This window comes from Stegodyphus dumicola, chromosome 3 (genome assembly GCF_044657685.1).
Source record: "Stegodyphus dumicola isolate Sdum_Otavi_A_Nest chromosome 3, ASM4465768v1".
NCBI classification, from domain to species: domain Eukaryota; kingdom Metazoa; phylum Arthropoda; class Arachnida; order Araneae; family Eresidae; genus Stegodyphus; species Stegodyphus dumicola.
The window spans coordinates 152,341,059-152,359,192 of NC_140770.1; the positions used below are offsets into that span (position 1 = coordinate 152,341,059).

General features: G+C 31.7%; 1 protein-coding gene across 2 annotated transcripts in view; it reads left to right on the top strand.

The window, feature by feature from the left end:
• LOC118203146 (protogenin-like) overlaps nucleotides 1-18,134 on the top strand; it is a 255,985-nt gene that overhangs the window by 122,136 nt on the left and 115,715 nt on the right. For both annotated transcript variants that reach the window (XM_085813493.1, XM_085813492.1), the window contains exon 2: nucleotides 4,947-5,083. In XM_085813493.1, the coding sequence (XP_085669619.1) occupies nucleotides 4,947-5,083 (137 nt within the window). The remainder of the gene's footprint in view (nucleotides 1-4,946; nucleotides 5,084-18,134) is intronic.

Genomic DNA, 18,134 nt, shown 5'->3' on the forward strand with positions numbered 1-18,134 from the left:
CTCTCTTTGTCACACTATATTACCATTTTTATTGTTTCATGCTACAATTTTATATCATATGAGGTGATCTTCAATTTTTCTTTTGCATTTATGTGTCATCATGTTATGTATAATTCCACGAAAATTCATTAAATTATAAGTCGTAGTCTCTGAGAAATCCGTGAATTTATGCATGTAAACATAATTTTGGACATGAGTGTAATTTATCGCTTCACAGATTATAAAGCTTGAGGCTCGCTCGGCCGTTAGTTATCGGAAAACGAATAGCATTTCAAAATATATACGAGGGCCATCCAGGAAGTAGATTACGTTTCCGTCTGTGTCCGCTAGGGGCGGGGCTAGCGCGGCCATCTTGGGGTCAGAGCGTTGCGCAGCTCAGTCTGCATCTAGCCGTGCTAGTGAGAGGTTCGTGCTGTGCTCCGTTCAGATACTGTGACGGTTTGAAATGTCTGCGTTAATTGAAAATCCTGCGAGGTGCGCTCAGTAATAAGGTTTCTGACTGCAAAAAACTGTAAACCGATAGAAATCTTATCGGCAGCTTCGTGAAGTGTATGGGGACAACATTATCACTGAAGGTGGAGTGCGTCAGTGGGTCATAAGATTTCAAAATGGCCGAACCAATGTTCACGATGAAGATCGAAGTGGGAGACCCAGCATAGTGACCGCCGAACTTCTCGAAAAAGTCGATGCTAAAGTCCGTGAAAATCGAAATTTCACAATAACGGAACTTTCTTTGAGTTTTCCACAAATTTCGCGAAGTTTGTTGCACGAAATCATCAGTGAAAAGCTTGGTTACCACAAGTTTTGTGCAAGATGGATTCCAAAAATCTTGACAGAGGACCACAAAAATCAGCAAATGGCTGCAGCGTTGAACTTTTTGGACGCTTACCATAAGGATGGTGACTCTTTACTCGATCGCATCGTTACTGGTGATGAAACATGGGTGAAACATCTGAACTGTGAAACGAAATTGCAATCAATGCAGTGGGGGCACACAAGTTCTCCCCAAAAACCCAAGAAATGCATGCAAACAATGTCGGCAAGGAAGATGATGGCGACTGTTTTTTGGGACAGAAAAGGTGTAATTTTGGTGGACTTCCTGGAAAGAGGCACTACAATAAACTCTCAAAGGTATTGCCAAACTCTCCAAAAACTCAGAAGAGCAATTCAAAACAAGCGCAGAGGAATGTTGAGCTCTAAGATCTTGTTGATTCACGACAACGCCCGGCCCCACACGGCAAATGTCACTCGTAAAGTTCTTGAATCTTTTAAGTGGGAGTTGTTTCCTCATCCGCCGTACAGTCCCAACCTGGCACCGAGCGACTTCCACCTATTCCCAGCAATGAAGAAGTGGCTGGCTATGCAGCGTTTTGATGACGACGCACAGCTGCAAGAAGAGGTAACGAAGTGGTTGAAGGCGCAGGCGGCCGAATTTTTCGACGAAGGAATTTCCAAGCTCGTACATCGCTACGATAAATGCCTTAATTTGTATGGTGACTATGTAGAAAAGTAGTATTTGAGTGTGGCTTTCATCTGTATATAATAAAATTTGTTTCCTATACTTTGTTTATTTTTTTATTCCAAAACGTAATCTACTTTCTGGATAGCCCTCGTACTTTACCTCCCTAGCAGTTAGTGAAAAGATAATATGAAAAATTAGTTTAGCTAAACTTGTGATAGCTCTAGATTTCACTTCTGGATATTTCCAGATAGCTATGAAACCTGAAGATGTGATGTGGGTTCATGCATATCTTGCCTCTCAGATTATATAGAGCTCCTGCTACCTTCCAGAGACCTAGCTATCAGCATCACTTTGTAGCCCATACTAGGAAAATCAAAATTTATTTACGTTGATGATATCATAATTAGCAGTATATAAAAATAATAGGTATGGATAATTAAACTACCCACAGAGTTGGATCCTTCTATAGAGCTCTTAAAAATTATTGCAGTTATGATTATTATTATTGAAATAGAATTCTGTAACTAGTGTTGCTATTCCTGGTGGCTTTCTACAGAGCTCTAATGCTTCTAATTTTAGAAATTAAATCTTGGCTGTAATATTAGAAATGTGTAGAGCTTTTCACGTATGAGCTGTAAAGAGAGATTTTCAGTTGAATAAGCAAATGAAAATATCTGTAAAACTCTCTAAAGATGCAGTAATGAAAGCAATAAAATGTTAAATCGATTGAAAATTATATACATGCCTTCATAAAACAAGAGCTGCATTTAGAGGCTTTGATCAGTCTGCTGATTCCACAAATAAATAAAATTCATGAATAAGTAAGTGAAGAAAAGTCTACCAAGGATATTTCTTACTGCATAGAATGATTTTGTAAATTGCAATTAAATAATTCATAGGAAGGCCATATGAAAGTATAATAAAATTTATTAAAGGAAATATGAAGAATTTCTCAGCTTGCTTAGATGAAAAAAACCCTTTTAGCTAATACATTAAAGAAAAAGGGGAGGGTCTGCCACAAACAAAATGGGAAGTCAGTTAACTGTTATATGTCCTAGAAAATAGGACACAATAGTTTGATTGTAATTGTAAATATAATGATAGTGGATTTATAAGCTTTCTGAACATAGAAGTTTCTTCTTCTGATTCCTTTTTCCCAATATTTTACTAACTGTACACTAGTCCTATAATTATTTGAGTGCTTTTTGTTTTACTCTTGAGATTGAAAATAAACTCTTATGTGAATTTTTGTTATGTATACAGATATCAGCAGTATTCGTAACAAATAAAACTTAAAAAAATTGCTGATTTTGTGAATATCGACATTATGCTCAACTTTTATCAGACACCAAGATGAATCTATAATTGATATACATAATTGTTTTGCTGATTATACTTGGATGCATATTATAATTAGATCTGTATAAAGCAAACAAAATTGAAGTTTGACTGTATGATATAAACTGTTTGCAAACTGTACTTAAAAAGATTACCATTTCAGACCTTAAATTTGGTTACATTTAAATTTTAGTACATGTGTATTTCATTATTTTATATGCAGTTCAATATTTAACATTATATACAGTTGTTGAATACATATAATTCTAACTTCCATTCATTAATATAAGTTTTAAAAATTTGGTATTGAGCAGCATGTGATCTATGACAATTTAGGATATGCCTCTGGCATCTACTTATTTCACTGCATTATAGTTCTTATTTTGCACATAATTTGTTATAAAAACTTTTTTCTGTTTAATTTTAAAAAGGGGGTTAGCAGAATACCACTAATAACTGGATCAATAAATGTGAAGTCTGTCTGTGTGTTCTTTTCAATAATGCTTGGGTTGATAGGATTGCAAAGCATATATACATATTCAAACATACATATAGGTACTTCCATGAATTGTGAACTATTTTGACTTATTATGCATAGGAACATTAATATATTTCTTTTTTCGGTACTTACCTACTATGACGACTACCTTGCCAACATTTGCCGGTACAAATCTTCATTCTAGTTTTTTGGGTTTATGTTTATAAATTCTTTTAAAAATAAAAGCCGTGACTATAAAGGGGAAAAAGTATCCTCCAAATCCTTTACACACACTTCACGCATGTAATTATTCCAATCAATAACAGTCTTATTGGATAAATCCAAGTGATGTTTGCACCATTTAATGGACAATTTTTCATATGCCCTAAGTAAATAAATCTTAAAGCTTTTAAAAATTCAATATGACTGTTTTCAAACCACGTACCAGTTCGGACACTAAACTTATGTTGACAATTTTTGACCCTGAATTATAAAACTTCATGTCATGGCCGTTTTTACAAACGCATTCTTTGGGTAAAATTCCAGCCTTTGAAAAGTTCTATCGCTTTTTCATTTGAAGGAAGTTGGAAAATGTTGATATCATTGGAAAAAAAAAATCGCAAGAAGTTTCACGTGTTTAAACTAAACGTAATAATACGTATAAATGTAGGAAAAAAAAAAAAAAAAAAAAAAAAAAAAAAAAAAAAAAAAGGTGGTGTAATAGCAAGTGCAGGATAATACTCTTTATTTTAGTGCGCTCTGTAACCTATGTTAGGTTTAACCTGTATAACCTATAAAGGTTGCCAGTTTTGGCAAGATATTTAGGTAGTTGTCATAGTACATAAGTACCTTTTTTTCTTTTCTCCCCAACATAAAAAAAAGAATAGCATAACCACCATTATTCATTTTTGTAGAATTTTATGGGAAGACTAACAAAGTTTTATTCTACTAGAAATATTTCTTTTTTGTTTGCCATCTGTTGGAAAAGTTTCATAATGTATTTTGCAACCTTATTTTTGAATGAAATTAAGAAACAAGAAACTATATGAGTTTAAGCAGATGCTGATTTTCTTATCAATATCTCTCATATTATAATTTAAAATTAGAAAAAAAAAAAAAAAAAAGCAACTTAGCTTGATAGATTTTTGATTAAAATTGTTGATTTCAAAAAGGGTTAGATACATGTCCCTGCTCTTCAGAAGCAAAAAATCAAAAGCAGTTAAAGAACCAATCTCTCATCTTCAGAAGCAAAAAAATCAAAAGCAGTTAGAGAACCAATTTCTCTTCTTCAAAAGCAAAAAAGTTACGACAATGAGACAACAAAGTCCTTTTCGTCAGGGGGGATGGGGTGAAACATTTGCATTTTTTTCTTAAGAAGGATTTTGGTTTGATTATCCCCAAAATCTATTTTTCATTGAAAATTTATACTAGTTTTTATGTAAGATTCTTTCTTGCCTAATTTTGAATTCATTGTTTTGCTTCCTTTTTAATCATTCAGAGTAGTCTTTAAGATATGCACATAATTTAGAAATGAACTGTTGTTTATGTGTTTTAAAATTTGGAGTTATAGGTGAAAGTATATTGCATTATATACTTTCTTCATTTATTATCTTTTCTCAATTGTTAATATCATACTTTGTTAACATCTTTTCCCTTCTTGTTTTGCAGGAGGTTCTTTAAAACTGAGCTTAGGTTTCTCTGTACTTTCTCCACCTGAGGTCATTGTCCTGAGAAATCATCCATTGCTGCTCAATTGTTCTGGATACTCAGAGGAGGGTCCTGTTCAGGTATCCTGGAGATATCAGGTATGTGGTCATTTTGAAATATGAATTTATAAAACTTGTGCATACTACCTGTTTGATAAGAATTTTTTTCATTTTTTTAATTTCATTGTTTTATTTCTGTAACTTATGTCACTATTTTAATTGGTAGTTAACAAAATATCTTTGATACAAAACTAGAATTTATGATGATATTTCAAAACTTGAAAGTTCTGAAATAGATAATTCAGTGACACAGATATACCATTTCTCTGCATAATCATGTTTATCAATATGTTTCTTACGCTGTTGCATCCATTGTTTCGCTGATAAATATCTTCAAATAATTTCATTCTGATTTCTGCTGTGATTCAGTTTAAAACCTTGCTTCTGCAGTCATCAAAGCAGTTTATAAGGAATTGATTTTTTTGTATACTTTTGGAAAAAGTTTAATGACTTCCATTTTCAAATTTTCACCGAAGGATACCTGTTTCAGAAAATGCTTTGTATAGAACCTTTGAAAATGAGGATTCTTAAGATAATGACTCAATGCAGCTTTCCAGAAGAGTTCTGTGCTTTCCTTTTGCGATTGCTAATTTTAAAGTCATACTTGGATAATGTGCTACAAAATACATTAATAAAAAAAAGTAATTTTTTGCTAAGTTTGAATGAACTATTTCCATTCCTCTTAAATTCTTTCGTGAAATTATTCCTTAAATTCTTTCGTGAAAAATTTTTCCTCACATTAGTCTTTCTTTCAGGCATCATAAGCATAATCAAATGAATTATTCAAATCTCTGATCTGAAAACAACTTTATTAACATTGCCTGTGTAAAACACAAACACATTTTTGACAGTTTCCACAAATAAATCAATTTTTTCCCAAAGTAGTTCCTACAGACCTCCATGGGTCCTTATGTTCGCTTAGGAAGTCTGAGGAAAATTAAAGTTAACTTGGGGTTGTATGGACAGTATTCGAGGGAAGTCTGCAAATGATTTAATGGTAAAAAAAATAATTATGATCCATTGTCATTATTATGAAAGTTAAAATAAATAGCAGTAAATAAATTAAAAGCAATTTTTATGTCCTGAGTAAAGTAAAGCAAATTGTGTTCTTTTTTTAAAAGTAACAGTATAAGTGAGAAGATTAATAGCACCATCTCAGCACCATTCCAGATGCTTCTCGTGCAGCAGTTGCCGCTTGTAGGTAGTTGATTGGACATAACTATCTGTGTGCTTGTTTATTACATTTTAATATTTATAATATAATTATTGGACTTTTCTATGTTTATTTTATGTTGAACTGGGCACAATATAACCACTGCTCATATTGACAAATGCTCTGCATTATGTCATTTTAATTGATGTATTTAAAAATGTTGGAGAGCATGCAATGTAATGACCTAGTTTATTTGATAAATAAAAACCAGGAGTATAATGAAGGAGGTGAAACTGCCTCTGTTCACTAGATGTTGTTGTTCCATCTTAGTAGTTGCAAATGTAAACATTTATTGAGTAGCCAGGCAGCCAAGTCGCTGAAGTGGCTTATGTTTATGTTTTTAATGTCATGGATTGCATTATTATCAATGTTATAATATTCTGCTCACTAATGATTGTATTTTATTCCTCAAATTATAAAATTAATTTACAGCTTTCATGCTGTAAGGCTTGTAGTACTTTTTATGAATGATTAATTTAATGATTATTTTTCAGTCCCTCCCCCTTAGAAAAATAATCATATTACTAGTAATAATACTTGGTGTGTATATGTTAAATTTAATTAGAATAGGTTCTTCGCGCCTCTCATTTTGTAAAATGCTTTGATACACAGCTTGATATAAACTGTGGCGAAATTTTAATGAAGCTTATAGAATTTTGTGCTTCAGTCAGTAAATTTTCCTTACTATCATAATGAGTTATTCTTTTTTTTATGAATCAGATGTCAGTTTTGATTTTCATATTTTTATCGCTTTCTGTTAAAAATTTCCATATGTTTGTTATTTGAGAAGTATGTTTCAAATTGATTTCACAAGATTTTAAAATAGAATTCGGATTTGAATTCAGTTAAGTATTCTGAACACTTGGTTATGCTGAACTGTATATTATTCATAATTAAATGTAAAGAGTAAAAAAATATTGAAACTAATTCAATCTATCTTTAATTTTGTCCTGCTTAAACTAACTTCTAACCAATAAATGCAGTATTTTAACTAAAAATATAATGCAGACCTTTTTTATTTTAAAAGTACATGTCCTCTTTTCTTTCAAAAGGAGGAAAATTCTATCCCATTCAATAGCCTAAAATATGAATTTCTTATGTTCAGAAAAATTTTATCACAGTTATAATGTTATGATATTTTCTCGCTGTTAAATTTCAAATTGGTACATGTAGCTTTTTTGAAAAAAATGCTTTGCATGTGTTATGTTTTACTGCCCCTATTTTTTATTTTCACTTTTTGAACTGATCATTTACTAATAGAGTCTAATTACATTTGTTGCAAAACTACCAGTTTAATATCAGAATACCTAATGTATGCTTGCTGCGGTATTTAAAAAATATCATTAACTATATAAAACTAAAGTCTGTTTTCTCTTGCAGTAATTATTAACGTTTTTTATTCTCAATTTAATATCATTTTTTCAACAATTAAAGACTCGCAGTGAAAGAAACAAGTTCAATTAAATAACAAAAATTTAATAAAAATGTAACAGTAATTATATAATCCCAAAACAATCTTAGCAGTATTGTTTTATATTGTTATACAATGGTGAGCTGTAAGAGGCTAGAGTGATTCGTTAAATTTGTGTTCAATGTGCAAGCACCTTGTTCTTTCCCACTAGCAGTTAGCAGAAAAAGTCACCAAATACTGCTAGTTTGGTCCTGGGTTCGAATCCCGCCAACAGGCTAGCTGCATGGGCATTTTCCTGGTCTTTCCACGTGAAACATAAAAAAGTACATGTGCTCTTATCCTCCAAAGGATCTGTATGAAGACATTGAACTGTTGGCCATGGTTAAATTATATATTACTCTCGTTATCTACAATAGTGTTCCCCTTCCCTGAAATTAAGTGTAGTTAATAAGTTTTCAAAGTCATTCTATCCCATTCAATAGCCTAAAAGATGAGTTTCTTATATTCAGAAAAATTTTTTCACAGTTATAATGATATGATATTTTCTCGCTGTTAAGTTTCAAAATGGTACACTGCTCAAAAAAAAAAAAAAAAAAAAAAAAAAAAGGACAGTGCTATATCTCCCGTTTTACTGGGCCAATTGACAAAATTCAACCTGCATTTTTCATGTCTCGAAAGCGCGACTTAGGATATATATTAGATTTATATATAGCACTATTCTAACATAGATATTTTGACACAAAATCAGACTTTTTCTGAAATAACATACCAATTTTTTTCCATATTTCGATTCTACGACTCAAATTATGCCAGAATACCAAGTTTTGTAAAAATCGTACGAGTAGTTTTTAAAATATTTGCTCTCAAAATTTTAGCTCCTCAATGTTAATTGAAGTTGGCAAATATTTATTAATATCTCTTTTTTTATTAAACGTTTTTGATTTTTTCTCTCATATTTTGAAATTTAGGTTCATTCCAAATAAAATTTACCCATTTTTTGTGTTTTATTTTTAAAATTTCTATTTTAAAATAATTTTTATAAATTTTTCGAAAAAAATTTTGAATTATAACCTATAAAATTTTTACCATCATCTTAAAGTAGGTGTATTTTTAAGCATATCTGCAAAAAATTAGGCTTTTTTATTCCAAATTTTCTAAGATATACACGAATTTACATATTTTCGCGTTTTGAAATTTGGCATCTTTTTTTGAGCGATAATAACGCCAAATGTGGTCTATGGATTTTTGTTACACTGAATTGCCACAGCTATTTTTAACCTTAAATTTCAAGTAAAATTTTACGAAGAATTAATTATATGAAATTTTTTTCCCTCAATGATGCATAATAAATATTTATTAATACTATATTTAAAGCTATTTTTTTAAATTATATATGATATTATTCCAATTTTTAACTATTTTTTTTTAATTTCTCTATATCTTTAAAAAAAATAAGAGTAAATTTTTGTATGAGTAAATTTTTACCTTCGGCGTTTTATCGTCTGCTGCTTTACTTCGTTTAAATCGAATTGCCTAAAACTGAGAATTTTTGTTTGATGTTTATTTGAATTTTATGACAGTAACTGCATAATTTATTTCTAAAAACAAACTGTTGCTTTTGAAGCGGCTGAAAGAGCGGCTGATACATATTTTTAAAGCACAGTATATTTTTATAGAAACATAAGATTTAGAATAATCATTTTTATAAAAGTCAAAGTATGATATAAACATACAACCCTCCAGAGACTGAATTAATGGAAGTTCAGTGGTTGTGTAGAAATGATCTGCAGCTACTTAATGGCTGGATAAGTCAGCAGATTCTGTGGACAAGTAAGAATAATTATATAAACGACACCCAATATTCTGTATTCAATTAACAACGAGGATACGATGTTTATTAAATGAATTCAAGAAGTTTTAAAACATAAAAAATCAACTCATTTTTTTATCTTAAAATGTATTTTTGTGCGTAGCGTATTTTCATTATATTCTTAAAATTCTAATTTAGAATGTAATTGTCAAGAACTGAATCCTAATCATTAGTAATATCATAAGTAATTACTATGGTTATTAATAAATCCTTCTTATAAATTGCAAATATTGCACACGATATTATTTATTTACACTTCAATTCTAACCGTCAGCTCTAGTAGAAGTTACAAATCAATTACATTTAATTAAGGATTGGATTGGATTATTTAATTATAGCAAAGCACACGAGGGTTATCTGCCTAAAGGGAGGGATTCCTTCGTGGAGGACTTTCTAAGGGAAACTGGCTCGTATACACATTACACATGGGGAAAACCACAAAAACGCCCATGCAGCCAGCCCGTTCGCGGTATTCGAACCTCGGACCGAACTACCAGTGTTCAGCGTCTTTACCGCTCGGCCGCTGGTGAGCTATTTAATTAAGGAACGCCCATCTAAGTTTAAAAACAGCGTACCGTAGCAGGAACTCAATAATTGCGCCGCATCTTTCATGTTACTCCCGATTGGCAAGCTACATGATTTTTAATGAGTATTCAGGTTTTGCTAGTAACTTCACTTAGAAATCACGCTTAAACTAGGTTAGTTGGTTATTTGAACATAGAAAGAACATGGGAGCTATTTGATTAAGATGCTTTCATAGAGAACCTTTGTAAAGAGAACCTAGAAAACTACGAAAACCAACCATGCAGCCTGGGTTAGACTTCGCAACAAATGATTAGTACATAACAATCTTCAAATGCTAGGCAACTGGTGAGGTTCCAATTTAATATTTTATTTCTAAATATTTAAAATATTGTTGTATTGTTAGACACAAAAAGCAGAATTTAAGTTTTGTTAACTCGTTAGTAAACTGCCAAGTCGTAGTGCAAATGAATATTCAATTGCTTTTGCAATAATTGTATTCACTTAATATTCTTGGAATATGAGCTAAAGAAGGAACATTCTCGGAAGATTGGAGAAGTGTTTAAATCCAGTGATATTAGGTTTGTCTTACAAGCTCAGGATCAAAACGATTCTGCAATTGCCAGAGTAGTTGACTTGTAAATGACTGTAAATTAAGCAGATGACTTTTAATCTTACGTTTTCAGTCAGAAAACCTATTCCGAATGTTTTGTATTGCATGACAATGCATCTTTTCATTATTCAATAACCAGTCGGAGAACCGCTTGTGTTCCGAAAATAAGTATGTGTACTCAATCGTCCTGCATGTTCTTCAAATTTGTCTTCTTGTGATTTTTTTTCTTTCCCAAAAACTAAAGTTGCCTCTCAAAGGAAAGTTTTTTGACATTGAAGAGACAAAAGGAGTATGACATCTACTTTTAGAGGCATGTCAAAAACAGATCTCTACAAGCCTTCTCTTCCATTACATGTTGTGCAGTCAGACAAAAATTTGCATCAGCGTAAATTTTATAATCTATTTTTATTCCACTCTGATTACTTTATTAACATACAGTGAATATATACTAAATCTTTTACTTTAGCTTAAGTAATTCGGAAGTTTTGACGGAATTGTTGTCGGAACTAGGACTTAGAAGATAAGTCAAATTAAATATTTCGATAATCCAATAAATTCAAGGTCGAAGTTCCAATATTTTATTTTCGGAGGGAGGGGAAATTTTTTCAGTTTTGGTCCATTATCCTAAGTATATTTGCTTTGATTCTTTATTTTTTCCATAAAAGCAAAAAATTTACGCTTGGTATACATATAACGCATAGCTTCAAATTAAAATTTAATAATATACAGAGTGGTTATAATTAAAGTTCCACACTGAAACGGTCATAAAAGGAAAACTACTGGATCAAATGTTATCAAACTTGGTAATCGTGTAAAGGAGGTCATGGGAATTTATTTTCCGCGAAAAAAAGGAAGTTGGAAACCTCACCACCAGGGGGAAAATGGCGCTGTATGCAATATTGTTAAACGAAATATGGGTCGGAATCTAACTTAACCTTTTGTTACACGGGTTTAACATGTTGCATACCCTTAAGAAACTTTGAAGTAGGCAAATTACCATTTAAAAGCGTTGAATTCGAGTGCGCCATCCGTGTAAGTGAGAAATTCGTCCGTGAAAACCACGAATTAGCGATTAGAAAATGTGAGATCGCAAATCACTCGCACAAGTGCGTACAATCTGGAAATCGTTTTCTTACAGATCGCTAATTTGTAACTTTTGAAGCCTGAATTCGGCACTAAAACATGAAGATACTGATTCAAAACGCTTTTAATCGATTTGGGCCAAAGAAATTCCTCATGTTATCTATCTAGTTCCATTGGATTCTCCTATTGCATTCGATTGCATAGCAGTCATTCCACACCGTTTAGTGTTGAATGACAGCTAGTTTTATAACTGAACCATTTTTCTCTGAAGAGCAGGCGACAGCTGGACCACTGTGATTGCAGCTCACTTAGAGTCAATGTTAAAATGTTTCGTGCTACATGAACTGCATGGAACTGCAGTAACATGGCATTTTAGATACTACAATTTTTATGCAGGGCTGGGCCTCACCTCACGTGTGTCCCACATTTACTTAGGAAACATTTCACGAATGAACGTCTTGTAGGCCGACAATTCCCCTCTTCCCACCAGACCTCAATCTCTGTGACTTTTGGCTATGGGGTTATCTCAAAAGCACTGTTTATGGTGATATTCTAAACAATTTGGCAGAAATGAAAAATGTCCGTAACATTCCTCCTGATATGCTAAGAACTGCTGTTAAGAATGCAGTAACAGGATTTAACTTGCTCTCGGAAAATGCTGGACGCTACATTGAACATGCTTTGTAACACATTTCGGAAACTATTAAACACATTTTAAACAGAGGTTTTCATGTCTTATTTCATTTACCAATATTGTATACAGCGCCATTTTTCCACTGGTGGTGAGTTTTTGAACTCTTTTTTTTTTTCCCCGTGGAAAATAAATTCCCATAACCTCCTTTACACGATTCCCAAGTTTGATAACATTTGGTCCGGTAGTTTTCCTTTTATGACCATTTCAAATTGGAACTTTAACTATAACCACCATGTAAATTAAACTTTAAAAATTTTACAGTTTGGTTCAAGTCCCAGCTTTAAAAATATATATATAAATATAATATTTTATATTAATCCTCTTAGAAAGAATGTTTTAAGAAGCTAATTTTTGTCTCGCGTTATAGATTGTATAAAAAAACATGATCTTTAATATGAGTTAGATTGTTTCAGCCGATATAAGAATCGGGTCACTCGGTGGTACAGAATAAACACTGCTGGACTGTTTTATTTCTTTGTCATTTAGCAAAAATCTTTTAATTAAAATATTTATGCTCTGGACTTTGCTCTATACTTTGTTTATAGTTAAAATGTCTAGAAAATGAAAAGCTGTCTTCAGCTGAAACGCAGTTGATGCAATTGATATTTTAAAAAAATTGACAAGAATGCAAAATTTATGGAAGTCTAGGAATCGAAAAATCTTAATTTTTTTTGTGTGAGCACTGAAAATAACTGTAAAAGGAAAGAAGAAAATTAGAAAGAAAAGTAAGCAAAAATTTGCAGGGAAATTTGGCTGTCAGACATACCAAGATGTTTCAAAAAGTTGGACGCTTTTGAATATACTTTCAGGATACTTCAAAGAATTTAGGTGTTCAAAGAGAAAACACTTGGACGTGTACACCACCACCACCAAATACCATCAATTGAGCTTGTGTTAACAGAAAAGACAAAAACGATATCATTATAGATTAAAGTGAAGAGCGACTGGTTGTAGACTATATGGTTGTATAAATTTAAATTACATTATAGTATCATAAATGGAGAATCCCATGATTTTCTCAGTCGAATTATTTGAAGATTCAGGAGTTTATCCAGTGATGTATGTGGATGTCACCTAAAGACGTTTTTTTTTCCTCCTGATGAAACAGCGGCTGAGCGGTAAATCGCTAAACACTGGTATTTCGGTCCGAGGTTCAAATACCGCGAACGGGCTGTCTGCATGGGCGTTTTCGTGGTTTTCCCCATATGTAACGTGTATGCGAGCCATTTTCCCTTAGAAAGTCCTCCACGAAGGCATCCCTTCGCTTAGGCATAATTAAATAAACCAAAACCTCTTGATGAAACCAGACTTTTCTTTCATCTCATACATTCAAAATGTTTAGCCTCTAAAGACTGATAAAGGCTCTGACCAAATACTTCGTGATGAACTTTCTAAGAGAAACCAGCTAGCATACACGGTACACATGAGAAAATCCATGAAAACGCCCATGTAACCAGCCCGTTTACCGGGATTCGAACCCTGGAGTGTACTACCAGTGTTCAACGATTCTCTACCGCTCGGCCGTTTGTGGGCCTTTATGAAATGGAAGGCGATAACTTTATTTAAAATGATTGTCAGAAATACCAAGATTATTTCGAAAAGTTGGATGCTTTTTAATATACTTGCAGAATGCCTAAAGAAAAAGAGCAAGAATAAAGTAGAATGCCTGAAGAAAAAGAAAAGAAAAAATAAATTTTTGCGTAAAATTTAATATTTTTACTTTTTTTTTAATTTAAAACTTTTTAATCTTATGATATTTGATTCTAGCGATTTCAAAAATAAAATATTTGACTAAAATTTGAATAACATTTTAAGAAACCAAATGTAAGATAAAACTGTGTAAAGCAATGGGCACAATGATTAAACTGTTTAAAGCAGTGTATGCAAGTCATCCTATGTTAAAATGTCCGTTATACATCTCTCTTATTTATATATTTCTTTTCTGAACGGAACATTGAAAGGCGTGTTAACTGTGCTTTACTGTAATTTCTCTTTTAGTATATGCAGTTTTCAAATGCATCATAGTCTGGGTTACAAAATATTCTTCGGAAAGAAACGCAATTCAAATAAATAAAATCAAATTCTGGAAAATTTATATTAATAAATATATTTAAAATGCTCAGTTCGAAGGAATAAATAGAAAATTTTAAAACAATTATCTGAAGAGACAATGCAACACAAACAATTAAAATAAAAGTATAAAAATTTAAAAATTTCCTAAAATAATAACTATATGACAGATAAATATATATAAAGAAAACTATTTGAAAAAAAAAATAAACGCTGCACCGTTATTGACGCAGTTTGAATAGGTAAATAGAAATTTTTAAAACAGTTATTCGAAGAAAAAAATGCAACTTAAACAATTAAAATGAAATTCGAAAAACATAACAGTTATAATAAAAAATATATAAAGAATATTATTTGGAAAAAAGAATGATGGTGACTTTTTTCCCTCTCACGGGAAAGGAAACAAGGTTGCCATATATTAAGACGTTCGCCAAGTGAACTATTCTTGGCGCAAACTGAACAAAAAGTGCCAACATAAATTTGTGAATTTCTCCGTAAATTTCACTCCAAATTTTACAAAATTTCATATTTAGGCGTAATTTGAGTTGTAGAATCGAAATATGTAAAAAAATTGGTATGTTATTTCAGAAAAAGTCCGATTTTGTGTCAAAATACATATGTTAGAATAGTGCTATATATAAATCTAATATATATCCTAAGTCGCGCTTTCGAGACATGAAGAACGCATTTTGAATTTTGTAAATCGGCCCAGTAGAACGGGAGATATAGCACTGTCCCTTTTTTTTTTTTTTTTTTTTGAGCAGTGTACATGTAGCTTTTTTGAAAAAAATGTGTTGCATGTGTTATGTTTTACTGGAAAAGATCCCCTATTTTTTATTTTCATTTGTTGAACTGATCATTTAATAATAGAGTCTAATTACATTTGTTGCAAAACTACCAGTTTAATATCAGAATACCTAATGTATGCTTGCTGCGGTATTTAAAAAACATCTTTAACTATATAAAACTAAAGTCTGTTTTCTCTTGCAGTAATTATTTACTTTTTTATTCTCAATTTAATATCTCTTTTTCAACGATTAAAGACTCACAATGAAAGAAACAAATTCAATTAAATAACAAAAATTTAATAAAAATGTAACAGTAATTATATAAATAATTCTGAAACAATCTTAGCAGTATTGTTTTATATTGTTACACACAAGGGTGAGCTATAGGAAGTGTGTGTAGTGTTAAGAGAATACTTCAGTAGTACAGTGGCTTACCCAAGGTAGGATCATGGTATTTGCCATGTCATGGTGAGCTGTCCAATAAAAGGAAAAGAAGAGTCCTGGATACATTTTCAAAGATAATTTATTTATCGATTCTCATCAGACTTTGCTCCATATTGATTGCATGAAGTCCGTCACAGTAGAATCCCTCCTGGCACTATAAAAATTTGTATTTCTGTGCACTGAGTGTAGTTTCACAGCCTTCGTTAACAACATTCAACATCTCTCATATGGTAAGTGGAGACAAAAAGTCAACTGCAAAAGAGGGCGAAGAAATGCCAACCACGAAAAAGCCAACTACGACATATTTGAAACAAGAAGAGTATACGCAGCAGAAATCCAGAGGGAAGCGAGAAAACAATGAATAGACTAAGAGATTCACTAATTCCCACTATTTATAAGCTAACAAAGTTACACATTTCAACCAATGAAAATATCAAGGATCAAGAAATTTTAATTTATGGAGCACTTAGCATGAAGCCTTTATCTCCACATCATCAAAGATTAAAAATTTATCATCATCAAAAGAGGGGTTCAGCTAATAGGATAAAAACTTCAAAAGTCAAAACAAAAAGCTTTAAATGAATAAAGTCTTCACATGAGAAAAAAGGTAAAAACACTTAAGAAGGATTTTTTAATTAAATTTTGCATCAATACATTAAGGACCAGAATGAATTTAGAAAGGGCACTCATATCATAATTTAGAATAGCGAAATAAAAAAGGGGAATGCCTCGATTCTTGATAAAATTAAAAGTACAGACAATGCAGAAGATAAGAAACAAAATGAAAATATTCCACAGCGAGAACAACCAATCGTAATATTTCTTTCACTTTGCAGACAAACTGAACTGAAATGAGTTGTCTGATGACATAGCTTGGTCATGTTATAACAAACCTGTTGGCAAAAATATTGTCGCCAGATGAAATCCCTTATCTGGTTCTAGATGGCTGTAATAATTACAAGGACATAAATTTAATGTGACCTCATCAGATATTCACTTCTTTTTGAGGGAAGGAGGAAAAATTAATTATGTGCATAATAAAAATTCCGGTATCATGGTGCCAGTCTCATATAAAATCATGATAATCGCTATGGAGCTAACAGTCTGAAATACATATTACATAGATTACATTTTAAATGGGAAGATTTTTTTCATTTAGGTATCACCAAAACCATGCCATCTACACAAAAACAAAATTTTTAACATTAAAACATAGAACCACTTATTTAAATATTCCATAATTCAATACAAGCAACTTTTTATGCAAAATACATATAAGTGCATGATATAAATATAGTACATAAAATTTTCGAATATACCGTATTTGCAAGTACACAGTACAGAAATGTAAATGAAGTATTTTTATGATAAAGCAAAATGCAATTTTTGTACATCCCCAGTTACATTTAATTAGATAAATCACATACAGGGTGAAGAAACAATACAAACCATTATAATCACATCATACCAGGAAATTTTGAAATAAAAAACTTATGCACTTATATATTAGGCACAATGTCATTGAATCTCGAAATGATATTTAAGGGTGATCAAGCCTTAAACTCTAATGATTATGCTCACACAATCAAGAAATCAACAAAAGACACATAACAATAAATTTCGAACAATTTAACATATTGCATAACTTGTAATAATGTTCTTTGATAGTACAAGAAATGAGTGAAAAAAAAAGAATTAAGTGTACTGAAGTGTGGGAGAATCTTTTAGGAGCCAAACGAAGGCCACTGATATGAATTCTATAAATGGCTGAGAAAAAATAATTGTCAAGTGCACAAATAACATAATTTACATCATTTACTTTAGAAGAAAAAGTTTTCGAAAACCTATGCTGGAATTTAACCTAAGATTCCACATACACTATATCATTAACATTGAATGATCTTAATATGGCATTTTTCAAGTATTCAGTTCTGTTTGCTTTATTCCAACATCTCATAGGCATGCTCATAACTTAGTTATAGTTGTGTTAAAAGATCACACAAGTAATGCAATTTTTCCACCTGAATGGCCTTGGCTCAGGATTAAACATATTAAAAGGTAATGATAATTTTCTTCCAAGATGCAGAATATTAGGAGAATAACCAGTTGAAGGATGAACAGTACCATTGTAAATATTTTGATGGATAAGCAATGCATTTTCAAATGGAATACCTTTTTCATGAAGTATAAGCAAAGAGCTCTTGATGCAGGTATTAACATGTCCATTTTGTTCATTATACTCAGGTCTTTGAGGAATACAGCGAGATAATTTAATATCCAAGCATTTGGTAATCGATTCAAACACCAGTGAAGGGTATTGTGTGCCTAAATCAAGATCATTTCTGGTCTTCCAGGTACATATATTGTAATAAATGTGCTGTA